The following is a 25,626-nucleotide window of genomic DNA, read 5'->3' on the forward strand; positions in this document are numbered from 1 at the left end:
ACATTTCAGGCTGATCCTTGACACAGAGATGACCTACAATAATTTTAAAAAAAACAATAAATAAAAGCAAAAACAAAAACAGCAAACTCTGAGGAAAGAAGAGAATGTGACTTCCAGAGTTAACCTATTTTTCAATTGAAATATCCAATTTTCAACAAAAAAATCATATGGTATATGCAGAAATGAGGAATATATGGCCCATTTGGAAGAAAAAATTAAATTAACAGAAATCATCCCAGAAAAAGACCTAGTGGTAGGGCTATTAGAGAAAGATTTTAAAATAGCTGCCTTAGAGATATCCCTGAACTAAGGAAAGATGTGGGGAAAGTCAAGAAAACAATGAATGGACAAATAGAAATATCAATAAATATATTGAAAACCTAAAGAAAAATGAAAAACGAAATCTGGAGCTGAAATGTACAATAACGGAAATGAAGAAGTCGCTAGAAGGACTCAAAGAACAGGCAGAAGAAAGAATCAGTGACCTTGAAGATATGACAATGGAAATTACCAAGTCCAAGAAAAAGGAAAAAAAAAAAAATGGTTGAAGAAAAGTGAACAGAATCTAAGGGATCTGTGGGACAACATCAAGAAGACCAACACACATTGTGGGATTCCCAAAATTTGGTAAAAGACAACAGATATAAACATCTAAGAAACTCAGTGAACTACAACAAAGGAGCACTCAAAGAGTGCTCAATGAGTGTATATGTGTATACACATTGAGTGTATACACTCAATGAGTGTATACGCACTCGTATACAAGGGATTCTCAATACTATTATCAACAGATTTCTCATTAGAAACTTTGGAGGCCAGAAGGCAGCAGGCAAAATTAAGGGAGAAATTAAGATATACCCAGATAAAAGTTGACAGTATTCATTATCATTAGATCTGCTCTGAAAGAAAAGCAAAAGGGAGTCCTACAGGTTGAAATGAAAGGACTTGTCACAGCAGCTCAAACCTACATGAAGAAATAAAGATCACGGAAAAGTTACCTTTAAATATACGGGCAATTATTAAAGTCAGCATTATTGTAATGACAATCTGTAACTCCAACTTTTTTATTTCTACATAATTTAAGACACTAATACATATTTTATAAAAAGATAATTATTAGTCTAGAAGCTAGTATTATTGTAAGTTTGGTTTTCTACATAATTCAAGAGTCTAAGATTTTTTAAGTATTAGTTTATGTTCTGGGCACACAATGAATAGAAATGTAATTCTGTGACATCAACAACTGAAAGGGTTGGGGATGGAGGTATAAAGGAGCAGAGTTTTGTATGTTATTAAATTATAGCTGGTATAAATTCCAAGTAGAGTGTTATTACTTTAGGATGTTAAGAATAATCCCCATGGTGACCACAAAAAAAAACAGCTATGGAATATACACAGAAGGAAATGAGAAAGGAATTTAAATGTTTAAATGTTAAAATAAAAAACTTTAAATGTTACCCAAAAAACACAACTAAATAAAAAAGAAGACAGTAATGCAGGAAATGAGAGAAAAAAAACTTACTAAGACTCAAGGAAAACAAAGAGCAAAATGACAGGAGTCCATTCTTTTAATTATCTCACATGTTATAAACTCTCCAATCAAAAGACAGAATTTGGCAGAATGGTTTAAAAAAAAAATGTCCCACTATATACTGTCTGCAAGAGACTCACAAAATATTTGTAAGTCATATATCTGATAAGAAATTAATATCCAGGGGCGCCTGGGTGGCACAGAGGTTAAGCGCCTGCCTTCAGCTCAGGGCGTGATCCCGGCATTATGGGATCGAGCCCCACATCAGGCTCTTCAGCTATGAGCCTGCTTCTTCCTCTCCCGCTCCCCCTGCTTGTGTTCCCTCTCTTGCTGGCTGTCTCTATCTCTGTCAAATAAATAAATAAAATCTTTTAAAAAAAAAAGAAATTAATATCCAGATACAGAGAGAACTCCTAAAGCTCAACAAAAAACAATCTAGTTCAAAAATGGACAAAAAATTTGACCAGACATTTTTCCAAAGAAGATATGTAAGTGCTCAATAAGTTCATGAGAAATCTGTTGATAAAAGATGCTCAGCATCACTAATCATTAGGAAAATGCATATCAAAACTACAATGAAATATCACCTCATACTAATTAGAATGGTTACTATCAAAAATAACCAGAAATAACAAGGGTTTGTAAGGATGTAGAGAAATTGGAACCCTTCTCTACCATTTGTGATAATGTAAAATGGTACAGTTGATATAGAAAACAGCATGGCAGTCCTAAAAAAAAATAGAATTACCATGTGATCCAACATTTCCACTTATGACTATACATCTCAGAAAATTGCAAGCAGGGTCTTGAAGAGATATTTGTACACTCATGTTCATAATATCATTATTCTCAATAGCTAAAACATGGAAGCAACCTGTGTGTTTATTGATGGATGAATGGACAAGATAAATATGGTATATACATACAATGAAATAGTATTCAGTCACAAGAATGAAGGAAATTCTGAAGTATGGTACAATATGGATGAACTTTGAGGATGTTACGCCAAGTGAAATAAGCTAGTTACAATAAAACAAATACTATATGAATTCACTTAAATACTGACAGTAGTCAAAATCATAGAGAGAGAAAGGAGAATGGTGGAATTCTGGGGCTGAAGGAAAGGGGAATGGAGAGTTTTTGTTTAATAAGCATAAAGCTTCAGTTTTACAAGATGAAAGGAGTTTTTAAAACATATAGTGGTGATGGTAGCAAAACTTTATGAATGTACTGAATACAACCAAACTGTATATTTAATAATGGTTAACATCATAAATTTTATGTTATGCGTATTTTACCATTAAAAAATTGGAAAAGAATGGGATTGTTTAACTCTTTAAATTATTTTCCATAATTTCATGTTGATTTGTGAAGTAATCCAGAGCTTTATATCTTGTTTCAGTCCCTTTCTCCATATCATGCATTTGTTTGAAGCAATGTCCTATTATTGCAAATTTAACTGCCATGACAAGAAAAGAAAGAACTGGTTTCTGAAAAGAGACTTTTTTAACACTGCATAGCAATTCAAACTGTTCCCAAACTGTAATGATGCATTTTCAAAAAAAAAAGCAAGAAGGTATCTTCTTGAAAAGCACATTCACTGGGAAGACTTCCAGATATTTTTAGATGGAACAGATATAACTTTTTTTTTTCTTTTGTAACAATTCACTAGATCCTTTTAATACTACCTTCAATTATCATAAAAAACTGAGAGAACTGGTATGGTACTATAAGTAAAACGACATGTCAAAGAAATACCTTGTGTGGAAAAAAAAAGTGTGAATTCTATGCTCTTGGAAGAGTGAAACTCATTTTACACACAAATAATTTAGTTTAGGCTATCTTCTAGATAGTAAAAATCAATTTTTCTGCATAAGTCAAAAATTCACTCTGCTTCTAGATAAAAACAAGTATTTTACCAATCTGAGTTGACTTAGATAAGTCACTTGAAATTAAGCACTTTAGAACTGTATAGCATTGTCTTCATTTCTAAAGAAAAGCAGGCATCATGTGGTATATTTCAGGTAGGGAAAAGCTACCCTTCTGACATATATCTTAAACTTCATAGTTTTATTAACTCTGAATTCACTTACAGTTTTATCTTCTTTATTACATGAGCACTTAAACAATTAAAACCAAAAATTTTATGGAAATCTATGAACTTTTTCCCCAAAATGTCCTATTGTGTGCTGTTTTATACACTGAATAAGGAAATGTGTTAAGAAGCAACATATAGGTATTGCTAGAGAGCTGCCCTACAAAATATTTCATCAACAGTGAGAAAACAGTGGTTCTATTATAACTACAGACTAGCCAATAGTGAGACAGGAGTTTCCTTATGAGGATGACAATATTTTTGGAGTATTTACTAGTTGTAAGTGGTTGCAAAATGGACCCAATTTCTCTCATCTATAAAGATCTGTTTCATAATTGTCATTTTTACCATCTACAAGTCAAATATTTTAAAAGAATCAACTTTCAAGTACTATTTCTAAATTCTTGCATAAAATAAATCTTACAAATATGGCCAAAGCTGTGTATGTTTGCTTACCACTGTTTCATTCTTAAGAAAAGAGCAATAACATTTTTTAAACTGAAATTCCTATTTACATAGCTCTCTTCATCCCCATTTTACAGATGAGAACACCATATTACAAAATCACTGTTAGGTGAATTACCGAATCACAAAGTTAAAAAGTAAATGAACTAGAACTTGAATATAGGCCTTTGTAGATTCAAAAACCTATAGCTTTTATACTAATAGACCGTATCTATGTTGAAAATTTACCCCACTCCTGAGAAAAAATATTCCGCTTTTAGAAAAACGTGGTGAAAAAAGAGACAACAATGAATGCCTTCACACTGTGCCCTTAATTCATCTCTTTAGACAGTCTGACTCACTGACATGATATGTAGCATTCCTCTTTTGAAGAAAAAGAAAATAAAACAGCAGCTGGAAAGAGGTGATAACTTAAATGAGCTGTGGGCCATGTTAGTAGAGATGACAGCAATACACTATTGCCTTTTATTAACCTCTTGAGAAATGATTTTAAAAGTCAAAATATGTCCAGTAAAAGTGCTTACTTATGGTATTTCATGTAAAGCAATTAACCACAAAGTACAAGTTTTAAAAAAAGTCAAGTTTGGAAAAAATTCTACTGCACTGCTGAGACGCGAACATTCTTAGGTGAAGTGTATGAAGAAAACGTAAGTAGATTCCTAGAGATACCCTATTACTGTTTGCCTATCTTAAGATTTGAAGTTAAATTTCAAATAAATATTACAGGGATTTTTTCCCAATAAAAAATGTAAACAAATTTTCTTTCCTTTAACATAATTTCTAAAACAAACTGACATAATATTTATATCTGTAAATTTTAGTTGGTAGGTGTACGGATGAATGTTTGTTATGTTCAACTCTATGCACTTTTCAGTGTTTTTACAAAATGGTCATGATTTAATGGTGAAATAATCTGAAACAACTTTCTTGATCCAGAATTTGAATAAAATATATACAATGTTATACAATGTACTATATCAAAATCATGATTATAAGAATTCATATATCCATACTTATTATTCATATAAACATACCTATGTGATTCTATATTTAAAATATTATTTCACTTACATCTTCTGTTTTATTAAGAAGTCAGTTCCCCAAGTTTCAAACAATCAGATGTGAAAGGCTATAAGACATCTTTTTATGAACCCACTGTAAATAAAAATTTAAAAATTAAGTTTCAAAATGGTTCAGAAATTCATTGCAAGACTCTTATCTGGAGCTCATAAAGCCTCAGATTCTTTTTTAATTTTTTTATTATTTTTTTATTACATTCAATTAGCCAGCATATAGCATATCATTAGTTTTTGATGTAGTGTTCAACAATTCATATAGTTGTGTATATAACACCCAGTGCTCATCACCACATGTGCCCTCCTTAATACCCATCACCCGGTTACCGCATCCCCCCACCCACCTCCCTTCTGTTACCTCAGTTTGTTTCCCAGAGTCCAGAGTCTCTCATGGTTTGTCTCCCTCTCTGATTTCTTCCCATTCAGTTTTCCCTCCCTTCCCCTGTGGTCCTCCGCACTATTCCTTGTGTTCCACATATGAGTGAAACCGTATGATAACTGTCTTTCTCTGCTTGACTTAATTCACTTAGCATAATCCCCTCCAGTTCCATCCATGTCTATGCAAGTGGTGGGTATTCATCCTTTCTGATGGCTGAGTAATATTCCATTGTATATATGAACCACATCTTTATCCATTAATCTGTTGAAGAGCATCTCGTCTCCTTCCGCAATTTGGCTATTGTGGACATTGCTGCTATGAACATTGGGGTGCTTCTGCCCTTCTTTTCACTATGTCTGTATCCTTGGGGTAAATACCTAGTAGTGCAATTTCTGGGTTGTAGGGTAGCTCTATTTTTAGTGCAAGCTGGTACAGCCACTCTGGAAAACAGTATGGAGGTTCCTCAAGGCTCTGAGATTCTTAATGAAAAGGCCAGCTAATCCCATCATGATTCTCACTTCTGGCATCTCTGGTTATTGTCCAAAATGTATGTTTCTTTAATTATATCTTACTGTTTTCTCCCTATTTTTTCTTTAAATTAAGGTTTTCTATACTTTTCCACAAGTACTATTCTCCATTCTGACCACCTCATTCCAGTGTAATCAATTCTATTAATATTTTCAACTCCTTTATGGACAAACGCTGGCTTTGGATAAACCTCAGCCTTCTCTTGAAGACAAGAGTTGGAGATTTGTATTTTCAAATGCTGGACCTATTGCAACCAGAAATAGGAAGTTAACATTGCTTAGCTCCTTAAAAACAATTCCAAACTATTCTCTTCTAAAATAGTAAAATCATCTCTTCTGAAATCCTTGACATCTGGCTATACCCTATTATCCTCCTCATCATTGTCACTGACCACCTCCTCACCAACTAACTGATGCATTAAATAAAGTGGAACCTGGTTGAGAATCCTTCTCTCTATTCCAAGTCTTGCCATTATCCTGAGTGATACAGTTGGTAGGTATATGTTCATGACTTATTATGAGATATACATATGATGATTCATCCATCATACTAACAATGCAATTCTGGGCTTTCTTATTTCTAATGTCCATTAACCTTCAAATCCATGACCAATCACTAGTCCCAGAATTACCTGTATATACTCTACATGAGAAATCTTGAAATTTAATACCTTACTCTCTACAATGTCTTTCTAGACATTGCATTCTAATGGAAAACACATTCCTTTTTTTTTTTTTAAGATTTTATTTATTTTTTTGACAGAGAGAGACACAGTGAGAGAGGGAATACCAGCAGGGGGAGAGGGAGAAGCAGGCTTCCCGCTGAGCAGGAAGCCCGATGAGGGGCTCAATCCCAGAACACTGGGATCATGACATGAGCCCAAGGCAGACACTTACCGACTGAGCCACCCAGGCACACATTCTTTTTTTTTTTTTTTTAATGGATAATCCATTCAAATACACCTGTTCTTCAGCCACATAGAAACTTCCAACCTGACCGAGTTAATGAATGTTCCCCTTTACTGAAACAGTGATAACTAGCAGAGTAAAAAGGAAGTGAAGCAAAATTTCCCTTTTGTATATTTTATGTATCAAATATCTATCAAAAGGCAAATGGAGAAGTTAGGTAGACAATTGGATATATGGAAATGAAACACAAGAGAAAGAGGTCTGAGTTGAAATATACAATTGAAAGTTATCAACATACATTTATAAATTAAAAGGCCTGTGAGTGGGCATGATCATATAAGAAATAGTGTAAATGGAGTAAAGGTGAGGAATGGAACAGACCCCAGAGGCAATCCAGTCTTAATGAGAAGGTGAGAAACAAGCAAGGATAGATTAGAAGGAACCATCATTGATGTAGGAGGAAAACCAAATAAAAATAACAATTAAAGAAAAAGAAAAAGAAAAGAAGAGAAAAGAAAAGAAAAGAAGAGAAAAGAAGAGAAAAGAAAAGAAAAAAAGGGGCGCCTGGGTGGCACAGCGGTTAAGCGTCTGCCTTCGGCTCAGGGCGTGATCCCGGCGTTCTGGGATCGAGCCCCACATCATGCTCCTCTGCTATGAGCCTGCTTCTTCCTCTCCCACTCGCCCTGCTTGTGTTCCCTCTCTCTCTGGCTGTCTCTATCTCTGTCAAATAAATAAATAAAATCTTAAAAAAAAAAGAAAAAAAAAGACGCTTTCTCAATATTTGGGAATGGTCAACTATATGAATTGCTACTCAAAACAGTAGTTATATGAGTACAGATAAGTATTCTTGTTCTGTTTTTAGTAACATGAAGATTGTTGATTATTTTAATAAGAGCAATCCAATTGCAATGGTGCTGGTCAGAGTGGAAGTCAGACTGAAATGGGTTAAAGAGTGAATGGGAAATGAGAAAGTGGAGACAGAGTTTCAACACATTTTTAAATAATTACCCTGACATAAAGGCCCTATGCTTATCTTTCTCTCATTAGACTAGAAGCCCCCAAAAGACAAGACTAATGTTTGAATTTTCATCAAAGTTAATAGACCCTAGTGTCTGGCACAGTGTCTTCCATTTAATAGGCATTCAATATTTGTTTGCTGAACTGCAGTGGTAGAGCCAGAATTCTGAAACACAGTGATTTAACTCAATTAGTGATAGAGCTTTAAAAATAAACATACCTCCCCAGATATACCAAATCAGAATCTATGTGAATCTATAAACGTTAATAGATATACTTTTAAAAGAAGGTATAACAATGTGAGGAAACGTTTTTCTTCTAATTAAATTGTCCAAAAAATGTAATGTGTTTCCTCTTATAGTTCAGTAGTATTTACAGAGGCTGGAAAACATTACAATTTATGTATTATAAAACGATAGGATAGGTAACTTTAAAACCCCTCCAAGTCTGAAATATTTACTTCTTATTTGTATTTCAAAACAATTTTACACTTCAAAGTCTGACAAGATGACAAGGCTCCCCATCCCTGCTGCCAAATCAAATATGCAGAAAATTCAGAGAGTAAAGTAGTATGTGTCTGAGGAACTAACATAAGAAGTCAGAAAACTTGAAGGAGACAAAAATTGTAAAAGCTAGCTGCAATGTGGGAGGCAGCCAGGAATGGCATCTCAACATATCTGCAGAAACAGTGAAATCATTCCAGGGGCTTACAGAGTCTTCTCAGAGACCCTCATACTCAGCCTGTTGCTCCTTGACATCCAGTTACCCCAGCCTCCTTGTTCCTAGAACATATAACCCATGTTCCCATGTCAGAGGTCTTCATTTTGTTCTTCCTTAGTCTTGGGATGCTCTTCCCTCTAAACAAATGCATAACTGGCTTTCTCAACAGCTACAGGTCTTTGCTCAAATGATACCTTCTTAGTGACACCGTCTTGATCACTTTATTTAAAATTTTAAACTCTGCCTGTACTCCCTTTCCTTCTTCCCTGATTTATTTTTTTGACATAGTACATATTACCATCTGATACACTACATATCTTAACTCTTTATTTATTGTTAATTTTCTTCCTTTCTCTAGACTACAGGTTCCATGAGGCAAAGGATTTTATCTGTTATATTCATTAAAAAGAAATCATCAGTGCAAAGAAAGGCACTTGTTGCATATTAGGCAACAAATATTTGTTTAATACATGAAATATAATTATATAATTGAATATTTAAAAAGCTACCACCAGTCATAACGTTAATAGAATAATAATCGTTCTACAAAATATTTAAACTACGTATACTAAGGTCTTGAGTCAAAATTATTGTTCAGACACCCACACCTCAGCTCTATTTGCTATTGAGGTCACCTTGTAGATAGCTTTTATAAGGCAATGAAAATCTGAATAGGCTAAGAAGTTTCATGCTCTAGAGTCCCATTTTCCCAATAAAACTTTGTTATTTCTCTAAATGCAATTAGAGATTTATTTGTGTAAATACTTAATAAATTCCAAAGGTCCTTCTTGAATTAAGATATAACAAACAAAGCAGAACTAATCATAGTTTCATAATGCTTAATAAATTTTCAAATATGCTATGAATCTAGGCAAGCAACTTTTTCTGAAGAAGTTGCAAGTATAAGTTAAGCACTTTTTGTAAAGAAATTTCTGTTAAAACTGGAAATCCATCAGATTATAACCTGAAGGAGAAGAGTTCCTAAAGGTCATCTAATTCAGTTAAAAGGAAAGCCATGGGTAGATAAACCATGCTTTTATATATATAACTATATATACTAGAAAATAAGACATACTCTATAATTTAAGAAAATTTATAAATATAATTTTTGAAGCTTAATGTGTCAGAATTAAGAAGGAATTAAAAAAGAAAAAGCAACGTCATTATATAGCTTGCTAATGACAACTAGAGGCTATTCGATACAACAGCTTTTTGGTGGTATTTGAGCCATTTCATAAATTAATGTCAACATCCTACTCCTGTAGTATGTCAACAACACAAAAGTAGTATATACACAAATTAGTGAAAAATTAAATGCAGATGTGATCATTTTTAACTTTTGAAGGGGTAACTACTTACAAAAAGGACATTTGGAGGTACAATGTTCATCACAACGAAATAAATCTCTAGACTAGGCAGCACTTTAGAGATAGGGATATGAGAGTGAACAGCATTTAATAGTTAAGTTTCCTGACCCAGCCACTGTAGTGACAGTCATTCACAACTAAGCATCAGCATTACACAAGACTGACCATACTTTGGATGAAACCATGTAATATGTGCCCCAAACTGTATTATCTTTGGCACTTTTAGGCATCATGAAGTACCATGTTCTTATAATTACACAGAATTTCTTTCAATTATTTTTCTTCAGCATGAACAGAAACAGTACTGTACTGTTTCTGTATATAGATTAAATTAGTTATCACTGTTTAATAATAGTATAATTTCTTACTCATCCAGTAGAAAAAAAAATCTCAAAATGTGCAATAAGGATTATGGAGGGTGAAGGAACCGGCTGTACATGTTGTTTGCAAAAGTGAGGAACTTCCTGTGGCTTTTCTGCAATTGTGAAGGAGGCGTGCCAGCTGCTGACAGGAGAATGAATAGATTCAGTCAGGCCTAACATGCATCCTATTGTCCAAAACTGTCTGCATTGGATATGTCATCAACAAATTTTCTGGTCTCCCTTTTGCTTTGTTGGCAAACTTTGTTTTATTCCTGTAAATCCAATTAGAACGTTATGTGCTACGCAGAATAATGACTCTGTGGAATCCTTTTCTATCTTCAAAAAATACAAAATAAAAATATCGCCATATTGAATTGAATGGCAATATGAACTTTCTGCCTTTTTTTCCTGTGTATGTATACCATGACATTTTGAGATGCTGCCCCTTGAACAATTTTTACTTTTATTTTAAGATGCATTACACATTATCTCACAGAAGTGAGTAAGTACGTCACCACAAAAAATTGCACCAGCTGCTAAGCATATCCACAAGGTTTACTGAAACCCGTCAGGCCTTCATAACTATCAGTAGTCAGCAAAAACACATGCACCCCTACTGTTTCCAAATATGCTAGCTGCTATACAGGGATTATATAGGTAATAGATAAGTTATACACAATTTATCAATGCCTTTTATTTGAAGAGTAATATCCCAAAAAAATATATAGGTTGTCACTCATGTGACCTCAAGAAACAGCTGATGTCAAACCATTTTTTTTTTCATTTTCTTTTGGAGAGAACATTTTCATCTTTAATTATAAAAGTAAGTCAGCTGACAACTTCAATACTGCTTAAAAATGATTGAGTAAATATACTATATAGTTATTAATTCCAGAAGTTTTAATACATCTGGCACTTTACCAGACTATGCTACAAACATGTCATTTTCATAAGCACATAGAATATGTAGGCCAGATAACAGGTACTAAAAAAATGCACTTTTCCCACCTTTCCCAATTCCTTATAGAAGTGCTAATTTACAGCTGAGCACTTGAACATAGGTTTGAAGTATGTGGGGTCCATTTATACACAAATCTTTTCTGATAAATAATACATTACAGGACTGTAAATATATCTTATCTTCATTATGATTTTCTTAATAACATTTTCTTTTCTCTAGCTTACTTTATGGTAAGATTACAGCATATAACACATATAACGTACACAATATGAGGCAGTCATTCCTTTATATTATTGGTAGGGCTTCCAGTCAACAGCAGACTATTAGTAATTAAGTTTTTCAGGAGTCAAAAGTTATAAGTGGATTTTCAATTGCATGGTGGGGGTGGAAGGGGTCAACTGTATTTTAAATAAATGCAAATATCTCAAGTAAAGAACGTTCAAGCTAAAGAACTCTGTTTATTAACTGGCAACATAAAATTGCAAAATGCAGTATTATACTTAGCATGATTATTATTAAACTTTATAAAAGGTGGTATGTATCAAACGATTATAAAAAACTGTATTTAGATTTTAATTAACCCCCTACTCTACCTTAGGCACTTGGACAAATTGTTTGTTTGTTCTGGATCATCTATATGGCAGACAGAACTCTAAAATGACCCTTCCAAAATTCTTGGCCCCTACTGCACATACAACATCTGCCAGTTACTTAAATACTAACCTAGGGTGCCTGTGCAGGGATTTTTCAGGTATAATTGAGGTCCTGAATTAGTTTATCTCAAACCAGGCATATTATCTGAGAGACACTCATATGAATCTTTAGCAGCAGAGAGCTTATTCTTGCTGGGAGCAGAAGGAGAAATCAGAGATTCTAACGCAGGAAAAATCGGACACTTGAAGGTGGGTGGGGCTATAGGTCAATGCATGCAGGCAGCTTCTAGTAGCTGAGAGAGACCGCCAGCTATCAGGTAGCAAGAAAATGAAAACTACTATCACTCAACCACAAGAATCTAACCTCTGCCAACCATAAGAATGAGCATGGAAGGAGATTTTTCCTTATATTCACCAGACAAGAACTCAGCCCAGTTGATATTCTGGTTTCAGCTTTGTGATAACCATAGCAGAGAACCCATTCATTCATGCCATGCCAGACTTCTGACATACAGAACTGTGAACTAATACATTTGTGTTGTTTTAAACTTCCAAGTGTGTGGTATTTTCTTATACAGCAATAGCAAACTAATACATTCATTTACCTTTATTCTGTAAAATATGAACAATAATATCTATTTCCCTATTGTCTGAGAACATTGGAGAAAACTACTGGTTAATTACTCCCCTTTCTTTAATAAACACCGTGTGAGTATGCTCCTATACCAGGCATCCACATTGTATTAGGCACTAATAGTAGAAACTGACCTCAGATTCTAGTCTTAAGGAGGTTATAGTCTAGTTACAGAAATGATTAGATAGATAGGTAGGTAGGTAAGTAGGTAGATAGATGACCAGCACTACAATGGAATAAGTGCTATAATCAAGAAATTAAGTGGATTAATGGGAAAAAAAAACTGAAATTTTGAAAATGCTTAAAATATTTGTTCTATCAGATACAATAGTTTGGTCTTTTTAAAATGAATTATAAAGTAGGCAAATATTTAAAGCTTCTGGCTCCTAGCAAACATGGATTCAGTAAATAGAAAATCTACTGAAAAAAAATCATTTTGGATAAAAAACACTACTAACTGACAGCCCTGATTCACATATTTTATAATACCTTCTAATTTTTTTTTTCCAGCTTGGGAGATTTTCCTGTAAACAAGCTTCATTTGTGGAGTATTCCTTCACCAATTTACCACTATAAAATTAATAAATTCCCAACATAATATATTATCATAATATATTATCACATGAAAGTAGTAAGTAACACAACTACACATTTAAAAAAGAAAAATACGGCTGAAAAGAGTTCAATAACTTATCAAAACCATATTCCTTGTCGAAACCATTCCTACATTTGTAGTTCAAAGTTAAAGTCAGATTCAACTACAAAAACTAATAATTCCAAAGTTTATTTTTTAATGCTCATCACTTTGCTGTTAGAATGGCAAATGTATTCTGGCATGGGATACCTTTCCATCTTTTGACAAACTCACCACCTACTTTGACAACACACGGTACATATTTTAGAACTTGGAAGACATAATTTATTCGTACCAGCAAAATATGTATTTCATAAACAGATATGAAAATTCAAATGGTCTGATTTTATTTTAACTACAACATATGTCACAATTAAGTATCTGCATTTCAAATGCGTTGACTTATTCTTTTCATGTAAAGCTTCTGTTGCCTTTTGAATGAATGATAGATTTTTTTTTGAACTTAAATTCATGTTCTCAGCTGTTGCTCAGAGAAAGAATTCCACCAATTTTCTAAATAAATCACCCCTCGTCAATTTCACTCAGAAAGTAATGCTTTAGGGGCGCCTGGGTGGCTCAGTCATTAAGTGTCTGCCTTCGACTCAGGGCCTGATCCCAGGGTCCTGGGATTGAGCCCTGCATCGGGCTTCCTGCTCCGCTGGGAGCCTGCTTCTTCCTCTCCCACTCCCCCTGCTTGTGTCCCCTCTCTCGCTGGCTGTCTCTCTCTCTGTCAAATAAATAAATAAAATCTTTAAAAAAAAAAAAAAAGAAAGTAATGCTTTATATTACCTTGAATTTTATGAGTTCCTCACTGTTAAGTGAACTACGAAATACAGGATTCATGATTCTTAGAGCTAAATTATATTCTTTTTTTTTTTAAAGATTTTATTTATTTATCTGACACAGAGACAGCCAGTGAGAGAGACAGCCAGTGAGAGAGAGACAAGCAGGGGGAGTGGGAGAGGAAGAAGCAGGCTCCCAGCAGAGGAGCCTGATGTGGGGCTCGATCCCATAATGGCGGGATCACGCCCTGAGCCGAAGGCAGACGCTTAACCACTGAGCCACCCAGGTGCCCCTAAATTATATTCTGATACCGAGCTCTATCCACAGACCCAAACAAAACTGCCAAACAGAAAGTGTTACACCTCAAAACACGTCACATTTATCCAGTCAAAATTCCCCTCTGTCTCATCTCTCAAGTGCTCCAACTGTACTTTTAAGCGTCTATCAACCTACAATTACTACATCTTGCCATACATTAATGTAATGATTGCATGTCTCTCTTTTCCATGAAAAAGTCTTCCCTTGAGTGCAACACTCTTTTCTTAATCAAATTTGGAACTTCTATTTATTTGTGTATGCTAGCAATATTTAATGTCTATTATGTTAAATTCATATTTTTACGACTATGTTTAAATTAGCCTTTTTGGAAATGAATTTAGTTTTGCTTAACTCTTAAAGAGTTTTATTTTTCCCATGTAAAAGAAAGCCTAAATATTAAATGACATAAACATAGTTTCTGGCTTCACAGAATGTATAGTTTAGTAGTGAGTATAAGGTAGTCCTACAAATTCTTAAATACATAATAAAATGCAATGTACCCTATGTATGATATTTGAATTAAACCTTATAGAGATGTTAAGTGGTTCAAAATTCACAAGTAGATCAGAGAATATTATGTGGAAGAAGGTCATTTGAACTGGACCTTAAAAAATAGGTAGAGGAAGGACAAATTGAGAAAGGAACAAAGTAACAGAGGCAGAGAAATAGAAAAATGTAGCTGTGCATTGAACAGAAGTTATTTCATGTAGCTGGAGACTACTGGTCATGAGAAGCTGTAGAAAAGTAAGAATAATTGAATAAGTTGGAGCCAGAGGGAAGATAATGAAAAATATCTGGCTAATGTGACATAATTATATTTAAGATATAATTAATTTTACATAAATCTCTGAGACCAAAAATAATATGAGTTGACTGGCATTACTCGTTAGTTATATGTTGAAAATTTGGTAAAGGAAAAGATCTACAATAATAGGACAATACCCTAAGCAATCACGAACGAATAAAAAGCAAGAAGCATTCAAGTGTATATGTCTCTATCCATGACTATTCTGAAGTGTGAGTATCAATGTTGCTAATAGAATTTTATTCCAAGATAGGCAGAAGAATTAGAATTATACGTAATTCTTCCCTGTTATGTTTTGCAAATGAAAATAGTAGCTCTTACAGAAAAATTACTCCTACTATTATTAGGCTTGTTAATAATTTTCACCCATTGTAAGCATAAAATCAATTTTCCAGTCCAGGGATTCTTTAGTTTATATATTACTCACACCTTACTGAGGCAGAAAATTTGATAAACCTACCAGTTCTTGAAGGATACCACAAACAAGTCATGGTGGGAAATGTGCTTCTAGCTATCAGAAAGGAGAATTCATTCCATTTCTTTGTAGCTTCTCGTTTTCAGAACTTTTCAAAAGCTTAACTAAAGCACATAATCCTAACAAAGTTATTCTTTTTAATCATTAAACTGGAAAGGCAGGGGTGCGGGGAGGGGGGGTGAGAGGAGGTAAGAGGTTACAATTTAATCCTTTACAAAACCCCTCAGATAAGGCTTATTCCATAGGCACTGGTACGAGGCAGTTTCAAATTCATGAGAAAATGCTGTATCAACTTCACAATTCTCTGTGCCAAAGGAAAAAAAAAAAAAAGGAGCGAGAGCCTGGATAATTTAGAACTATAAATAAAATATTCATATGATTTAGATTGATAAATATAAGTCTGTAAACTCCTTCCATAGCAAAATTTCATAGAAGAGAACCACATATATGTGAGGCCTGCCTATATGATTTTTGCCCTCTGTTAGGTATTTTACATACATACCCTCTTTAAATCTTTACCAAATTTCTGTGAGGTAGATATTATAGATAACAAAATTGTGATTTATAGAGCCAAAATGCAAATCAAGATTGGACTCCAAAGTCTGAGTTCTTCCCATTACAGCCAGTGCTTGTCTGTGTTCCTACATACCTCCGGATCTGGCACAATTAGGCATGGGAACTTGGCAGCGTCTGTCTGACCTGCAAGGGTCTGGAAATAAAGCAGCCAATGCCAAAAAATGAGAATTGACTAAAGCACTGTTTGGAACATAACTTGTAAAAATATTTATAGCAAAATTCAGTGTTTGCCTAACTTTAATGAAATACCTATCGTTAGGTTAGTTGTAAAGTTATGACACTTATCCTCAAATAGAGAAAAAAATTTTTTAATTATGTTCACTGCTGATTTGATATTGTACTAATTAGCACTGGAAATTATTAGTATATTGCAGTATCATTTAAGTGTCACTCAGTGCCCATTAACCTGAGAGAAATCTGAGTAATTTCATTTATAGCCTACAGAGTTAAGCCCAAAACTGAATTTTTCCTGTTCGTCATTGCAATGGCCTCAGTCTAAGTAAACTCAACTTGTTCCTTCCGAAGAGATTTCATGTTGTTACAGAGGAGAGAACTCACAAATGAGGCCCTCCAGGCAGGAATGGATCATTAGACTAATTGTGAGAAATGGATCCAAAGCAAAACAAATCTTCTTTGAAAACTTAAAAACAAATTTTGTCAGAGTTAAAAAAAAAAAAAAGAAAGTGTGTATCTAGATAAAATGAAATTACTCATTTGTACTTTTGAACAAACCTATTTAAGAGAGTTCACTATTTGGGTTAAAGTGTACCTTAGGTCTACTCTGCCTTCTAGAGAACACAAAACCTCTCACAATAGTGGTTTTATAAATATTTTGAAATATCAAACTGCCAAAGTCACAGCACCACTAGAAAATTGTGATCTTCTAGGTATGTATTATGAGTAAATGAATGATAATCACATTTTCTGTATTTGAAATAATTGAGGTTGAATATATCTGTGAGGCCATATAAACAATCCAAAAAGCCACCAACTCTCACTAGTATGGTTAATGTAACAAACTAGTGACACAGGGCATCCAAAATTGGGACTTCAAAAAACACTATTTTCAACGAATGTAATAGCTACATACCTTTTACATCATAGATGGTGAATAATGTTTCTGAATGTAAACAAAATAATGTATCCACACTATGAAGTTTTGCTCAGACGGAACTCATCTTCCTATACCTAGAGCGTGCAAGATTGTACTGAATAGGTAAGATGCACATGACATATTTTCTGCCTCCACAAAGAGAATATACCAAGCTCCATGAAACAATTGAACTTCAGGGCCTCCTACGAAACTGAATGTGGAAGAAGCGTTTTAATCTATTTGTGTTACCTACTCTGTATGAAATACTTCCCATTTTGCCAAATGCAAAAACAGAAGGAATTAGAGAAATTAGGGGAATGCAATGAGATTAGTTAGTACGCCACAAAAGTAAAGAAGCGACATTTGAAGAAAGTTTGTAACACATAAGTGTCTGGCCCACAAACCTGTAAATATTTCTATTTCTCCAGCATTTCTCTTGTGTGTTCTATAGGAATGTAATAGTTATTACACGAAATAAGGATGCAATTTTGTAGAAGTTTAAGAAACGTGGGGTTAAAGAAGATGAACAAACTTTAATGCAGGACTTTCAAAAGCCTTTGATATGTCAATATTCTTTTTAAGCATCCAACAGTGAGATAGAATGTGTGACACTTTCCAAAATCATTTCACTTAGGAAATCCCATTTCAAATGGGGATTTCAAAGAACATTTTGGAAAATACTGGGCTATACTGTGCTATCTCTACCACAAGGTACAGGCAATATTCAAAAAAGATTTCAAAGGAGTGTGTGATTCACCAGAAGTAGAGTAGAAAAATTAGAAAACTTTATGGAGAAGGAGTCCTCATACATGGTCTTGAAAAAAGAAAAGGATGTAAATGAGTAAAGAGAGGATGTTCCAGTCTGGTAAAGGAATGTAAGCAAAGGCATGGGTTGACACTACATGTTTGTGAAACATTGATCAATAATGGACAGAAAAATGTAACAAGGGGCTTTAGCATTACTATGTAGTTCACCCCCAAACCAATATGGGATCCCCCGTTGCTAAGACTTCAGGGTGTATGCTGGTAAAAAAGAGTAAGATTGCCTTGGAAGGGTGTGGCCAGATTATAAAAAGTTTCAGAAGAGAGAGGAACAGAATTACTATTCATTAACCTCATTAGCAAAATCCATCTGACAGAGCTTGTGGGATGTGTGTGTGGAGAAGGGCACCCAAAAGGAGGTTATCTCCAGAGCATGTGAGTAGAGATTCAATTCTGGACCTAACATATGTCCATGCTAGGAATCCATCTGCCTCTTGCCAAACAAGAGGTCTTCTGTCTCCTCCACCTTTTTCCTTCACCAGAACTGTACCATTTTGGATCATACAATATGCAGGAGACCTACCCTCACTTAGAGCTCCTAAAATGTAATTTCTTTCAATATGTCATTTGTCTAGCAATGGTATAAGACTAAATATACTAATACAGACGTTAGGAAAACACAAAGAAAATTTCTTTTAGAGTAAATTAAGCATAATAATTTTTTGATTCTCTTTTTTTTGGTTTCTAATCAAATTGCAAAAAGCTTAATATCAGTAAAAACTTTAATTATTAAGTAATGATATTTATCACATGCATAAGCACTTTGCAATCCTTGTGAGTTAGGATTGGGGCTCTGGGGTTCAGTAACTATTAACAGCTCCTCCTTTTTTTTGTACACAAACCTGTCCTTTGAGTAGGAATATTGTTACCAAGGTAAAAATGTGGAATTGATTCCTGTTTTAATATATGAATTGGTAATTACTTATGTGGAAATATTGGATCTTCCCTCTAGTTTATGCATAGCCAGCAGTCTTTATTTTTTTTTAAGATTTTTTATTTATTTATTTGACAGAGATAGAGACAGCCAGCGAGAGAGGGAACACAAGCAGGGGGAGTGGGAGAGGAAGAAACAGGCTCATAGTGGAGGAGCCTGACGTGGGGCTCAATCCCGTAATGCCGGGATCACGTCCTGAGCCGAAGGCAGACGCTTAACCGCTGTGCCACCCAGGCGCCCCTAGCCAGCAGTCTTAATGGGATTATCTTCACCCTATGTTTGGTTATTTTTGACTTCTACCCTTCTTTGATTATGCTAGACAATAAAGTGTTTGGTAAAACTGTGAAGAATAATAATAAAAACAAGAATGTCTTTCTCAGAGTTAAGACACTGATCGTGGTCTCAGTAACCAACTTATAATACTTGATAGTAGGATGTCTACATAAAACACATATACTCTTCAAAAGCATATGTTAGTAAATGCTATATATAACATAAGCATATGAAAATAGATTTGTATAATATGTACCAAACTGTTGATATACAATAAGATGAAATTAAGCAAAATAGGAATAATTTACTTACAGATTATGGACGGTATACTGTAATGGAATTATACTATGGAGTAAATAATGAAACAAAATGTTCCTAGAAGATTTTATAAAAGGTGCACTTAATAAATTAAGTTGAAAAAAGAAAAACAGTCAATGGTAAAATAAATATGGAATAGGTCTCCAGCCACAATAAATTTATTAAAGGTTTTACTCAGCTCTTAAGAGATATAAAACCAGTCATTGTCTCATCTTCTGTTGACCTCTGCCACAAATATATTTGAGATCAGTTGCCCCAGGGGCACTGTCAGTTCTAGTAATGGAGTCATTATTTCTATCCATCCTGCAACAAATATTTATGAAGTGTGCCCTACATGTAAAGCTCAGTGATGGACACTAGAAATACAAATGCCTAGAGAATTTATGATCTGGTAGTACAGAGATAGATAACCTAACTGTCATAAAGTGTAGTATCTGATGGTGTTTTTTAATAAAAACACTAAGAAACAAAAAACAAAGACATTGGAGAGATCAGAAGTGGGAGGATTATAACTAGCTGAGCTCACCAGGAAAGTCCTGTTGGAGAAGGCAGCATTTGATCAGGGATTTGAAGAATTAGATTTTTAAAGAATTTTCAAAAGGTAGGGAGAGTGAATTTTAGGTGTAGTAAGTGCTTCTTGCATTACTATAAGAAAAATAGTGCTTCTAGCATTTACTATTAGAAAAAAGAGTGCAAATCCTTACCACAAGTTTCATGAGAGCTTAACTTAGGACTCTGGCCTTCTTTAAAAAATAAGGAGTGGGATGGTATTGAAGTGTTTTGAAAAGGAGAATGACATCTTCAGAATACAGCGTGTTCATCCCCATGGCTATAACCCAGTCAGTGTCTCCAGCATCTACATGGACAGGTGCATAAAACCTCTAACTGATCTGTGTTTCCTTCATTCTTTCAAACCATGCGTGTATATATCATGGTATTGTACAAAATGATGGGATTTTAAAAGATGATATCTATGATGTTCCACCTCATTTCCAAGAAGCAATGTTATGCAATGCCAAGCATTTTGGAAAGGGCTGGCAAAATAGAGGAAACTCTATTGATTCCAAAAATATAATGAATCTTTCAGGCTGAGATTTTATACTCCATTTTCAGATTTGTGTTGACAAGGCATAGACTGAATATAAGAATACCATTAAAAATTATTCTGGTTCTGTGATTCTATGCAAAGTACATGCAGCATATTTTCGATGATTGCATGACATTAAGGTTCCTTACAGTGTAGAAAGTATGCATATACTTATAGTGAATACTGACAATTTGATTTTATTTCGGTATTTGTTAATGTATGCTAAGAGAAGCCTGCTGCCTGTTGAAGCATGTTTCCCTATAAAGAGGCCCACAAGGCAAGGAAGTGATGCTCCTATCCAACAGCCAGTGAGAACTTAAAGCCTGCCAACAGCCTGGTGAATGAGTTTGGAGCTGGACCCTCCCTAAGTGACCTCAGTGCCGGTCTGCAACTGGGTTGCAACCTTGTGAAGGATCCTGAACCAGTCACCCAGCTAAGTACCACTCGGATTCCTGACCCACAGAAACTATGAGATAATAAATGTTTGTGCTATAAGCCATTAAGTTTGGAGTAATTTGTTAAACATCAGCAGATTATTAATATATTGCAAAAATTAAAGAAAAAAAAACAATCCAATGGAAATTAGCTTAAATTATCTTTTATTTCAAATAAAACTTAATTTTGTAATTAAGTATGATGATTTGTTAAATTATTGAAGGGCAAATGTATTTACATATATTTTGTATTATCTAAAATATGCTTTTAATTTTTTTTTTAAGATTTTATTTATTTATTTGACAGAGAGAGACAGCCAGCGAGAGAGGGAACACAAGCATGGGGAGTGGGAGAGGAAGAAGCAGGCTCCCAGCGGAGGAGCCTGATGTGGGACTGGATCCCATAACGCCGGGATCACGCCCTGAGCCGAAGGCAGACACTTAACGACTGTGCCACCCAGGCGCCCCTAAAATATGCTTTTAATTTTTAAATTAAAGCTTTCTTATATCTGAGAAAGAAGAATTAATCCTAAATTATGCAAGTTATAAAAAAAATGGGTATTACTTTGGAAAATCTTTAACATATGCAGTGATCTTTACTTTTGTTTTTTGTTGTTGTTGCTGTTGTTGTTCTTGTTGTTATCAGAATTTGACACCTTTTTAGGGAAATCCTGTTCAAGATGCCCTTATGCTCTTGACCATTTTTCTTACCTTAGAACATATAAATGGTCCACAACCAAGCCTTTCTCACTGGATCAGTTTTCCCTGTAGATCACATCTCAACTTAGATTGAGTTCCCCTCAGGTTCCACTGTCATGGGTCAGAGAGGCCAAAGAATTTAAATTATTGAAGTGAGGTAGAGAAGAATAGATCCTTATAACCTAGGGACTCTGCAGCAATCATCCCTGAGGACCATCTGCCAAAGAATTTAGAGCTCACTGTGGTAGCCTCTAACAACTGAGAGAAAAGTGAGAAGGGTGAAATAAAAACTTTTGCTAGAAAAAAGAAATCAAAATAATAAAAATGCTTTACAGAAGTGAGGAGCATCTGTGGTCCAATATGCAACATCACACCCCTGATAGTTGAAGATAACTCCATTTTCAACATGCCTGGGAAGCCAAATCTCAAATCTGAGAAGACAGGAAATATGAAAAGCCATCTTTACTTCTGACAAACCACAGATGAGAAGATAAAAACCTCCAAACTTGCCAATATGCAATTAAGTAAATTTCATCCCAATATTTTAGGAAGTTCTTCTTTATTTTTCTTCATTGCCAAACCCTTAGAAGATATAATTCATGCCAAATGCCTTCATTTTCTCACCATCATTTCCCTCCATTTCTTTTGCAATATGGTATCATTTTTAACACAACTGAAATGGGTTCTCACTATCCTCAATGAAATTAAAGATAAGCTTCTTATTCTCCCAAATATTACTTGAAATTCCTGGAGCTTTGACTCTGAGAAATTATCTCCTTCATCTTCAAACTTCATAGTTTTTTGTGACAAACTATCCCCCTATATCTCCAGTTACATTACGTCCTACTGCTACTTTACTTCAACCCAAACCCTAACTGCAGATATCTCTCATGACTTAATCCGACCTTTTATTTTCTGTTCTCTCTCAACCTTCAGGCTCTCAGACAAACCATGTCTTCCATACTAAAAGGATATTAAAGATATTCTGACTCCTCAATTTAGCATTCGAGACTTTTTTTAATACGTTAAGGTAATTATGCCCACAAATTTCTCCTCATGCAACCCACATAACTAGATCCCACTTTCAAAATTATTCCTTTCTCTCTGTTTTTGAAAAATACCCATTTTTATATCACTTAATTTTATGAGGCAATTACAATTTAATCTTTGCTATCTTTTCATTTCATAAGTGCACTTATTGATTCTTTTATCAGACAACAAAATCAATCTACCATAATTTGGTCAGTTGAGAACAAAAGACAGGAGGTGATAAAACTGAGAATCAGGGGCATAAAAAAAGTGTCCAAGATGAGACAAATATGTAATGGAAGAGCTGGAAGTATGCTAGATCATCAGCCTCTTGATTGGGATTCTGTTCTGATACTGAAAAGAAAATTTATACTGATTATTTATCTGAGTGGTTACTGCCAGTATATCTACTTTTATTGTAACTTCTTTTTGCATATTAGTCCACTATAATAAACAAAATATTTTGCATAAGGTAAAGTGAAAAATGCCCCATGTATATTTTTTATTCCATCAAAATTATATTAGCTGTAAATAACAATATCCGAGAGTCAGGATGACAATCAAATTACCTGATTAAATTAGCTCAGCACTGATGTGTTTTCATGTCTCTGACATAAACTTTCCTAAGTGAAAATTTCCCCAATTGTTTTCGCATTTTGCCTACAAATTTGGAACACTTTTCTTTAGTATGCCTTTATACTTGTACAAAACTTTATACATTTCAAAGGGCTTGAGAAAATTTGGAAGTCAGATTTCATGTGATATTTATCACTTCAGAATAGATTCTTTGTTGTTTTCTAAACCGTGTTACTCCTTCCATTTTCTGTATCATCTTTCTCATAAAGTATGTTGCTACAGATTTCCCCTCACATTAATTAACATACTACTTACATTAAGGTCTAGAATAGTACTAGTAGCATGGCATTTACCTAAGTGCACATTACCTGTTCATCGGCTGCTTCCCTGTCAGGGACAAACACTCTCCTGTATTATCAGTCCTTGATTTTCTCTTTTTAATTGATTTATCAGTATACATGCACCAGTCTCTCTCTTTCATTGTTTTAAATTTTTGAGCAAGTCTGCCCACAAAAGCACACATTCTGACCTATCTTGTGGTAAACACATTGGAACAGAGCTAGTTGGGCGCAGAAAGGGGGATGACTTGAGTTATTCAATTGTGTCTCAGGCAGGTCAGTGAGTCTATATAATTCCAAGGTAAAGAATTAAGTAGCCTATTATGTTGTCATTCTAAGTAATGCTCCATGTTCTCTAATCCAACTTTCATCACTAATAAGCTGAAATTAAGCCTCCATTTGTCTTGGACATTGTTTCTTGATCCTTCAAACCTTCTAACTCCCTATGTGTTATTGTAGAACCTCTCATCCTTTCCTTCAAATTCTTAAAAGTCATTCTTCTTGTTGAGCTTAGAACCTCTTTCATCATATCTTAAGAGAACTTCCTCTCACAGCAACCTTTACATTCTCTCTCAGATTCAGGCTCTTCCTTCTCTTTGTCCATCATTACCTCATAAATTCCTATCTCACTAATTCGAATCTTTATTCCCTATATCTACTTGGCACTATTCTGCTGTCAAACGTTCACTGTCACTATGTCATCTTGAACCACTCCTTTTTTAATCCATTGTGCTTTCTCTAATTGCCACAATTTTACTACATTACACTATCAAATGTCACAAATAATCTCCTTATTATAAAATTCTATTTCTTCAGTTCCCACTTTTCTTGGCTTCACTGCTGTTAGTGTGGACACATGTTCTTCAATTGCCTCTTCTTCATAGGTTTCTAGGATACTACCACTATTCTCTTTTCTTTCTCATTTTGTCTGTTCTGCATCTCAGCGTACAGATTCTCTCATGTTCAGTCTTTGGTCTAGTCAATACTGCATCAGATATCTGATTCTTCATACTTCATACTAAGTGCTGCTAACTCCAAGTATATGATGCTCATTTTTCTTCTAACTTCAGTTTGAATCTTCTTTCATTTCGTATGCATCCAATCACCTCAAAATCAACCCGATCCAAACCAAACTTATCAATGCTTTCTCCAAAACTGCCCACCTCTTAATTCTTCTACTATCATTTTGTCACTGCATCAGGATTAAAATCATAGTGGCCATTTCTCTCTTCCCCTCTTACTTTCTATTTGATAGAGACCCAACTCTTATATTTCCTACTTAGTATGTGTTACTTGTAAGTATGAAAACTTGGGCATTCCTGTCAGCATCCTCCCAGCCCAAACCCTTCTCATTTCATGCCTGGACTATTGCAGAAGTTTTAGCCTCTGGTCCCACCAATGCAAAATATGTATAACTGTCTGATATTACAATTGATTATGTTGTTTTTGTTTGTACTAGTGTCTTATTATTTATAAATTCCTTTTTCTTACTATGTAAGTCCATTCATTTACTTCCAATATCTCTATTAATGCCTGGATTTATGTACTCAATAAATGTTAACTGCATGAATGAATGACTAAATGAATGAATGAATAAAACAAATTTAATCCTCCCAGGTATTGAGATATACAACTTGTTTGTCACTGAGATAACGCAGGTGTTATTAGTGCATGTTATAGATGACAAAATTAGTTTTAAAGAAGTTAAATGACAATGCTACAGACTACTAAGGGGC

The 25,626-nt window shown here is 34.5% G+C and overlaps 1 protein-coding gene across 2 annotated transcripts in view; it reads right to left on the reverse strand.

Annotated features, from left to right (window-relative positions):
* The window catches only part of GRID2 (glutamate ionotropic receptor delta type subunit 2), a 1,348,780-nt gene that overhangs the window by 1,093,508 nt on the left and 229,646 nt on the right, over positions 1 to 25,626 (reverse strand). Inside the window, exon 1 of one of the 2 annotated variants that reach the window (XM_045791965.2) lies at positions 15,697 to 15,808. The exons of the other annotated variant lie outside the window; for it this stretch is intronic. Within the exon in view, the coding sequence (XP_045647921.1) occupies positions 15,697 to 15,727 (31 nt within the window). The 5' untranslated portion in view covers positions 15,728 to 15,808. Of the gene's footprint in view, positions 1 to 15,696; positions 15,809 to 25,626 lie in introns of those variants that run through there. 2 annotated transcript variants of the gene reach the window in all.

This window comes from Ursus americanus, chromosome 8 (assembly GCF_024610735.1).
Source record: "Ursus americanus isolate L20-20 chromosome 8, mUrsAme1.1.p, whole genome shotgun sequence".
Taxonomy (NCBI): domain Eukaryota; kingdom Metazoa; phylum Chordata; class Mammalia; order Carnivora; family Ursidae; genus Ursus; species Ursus americanus.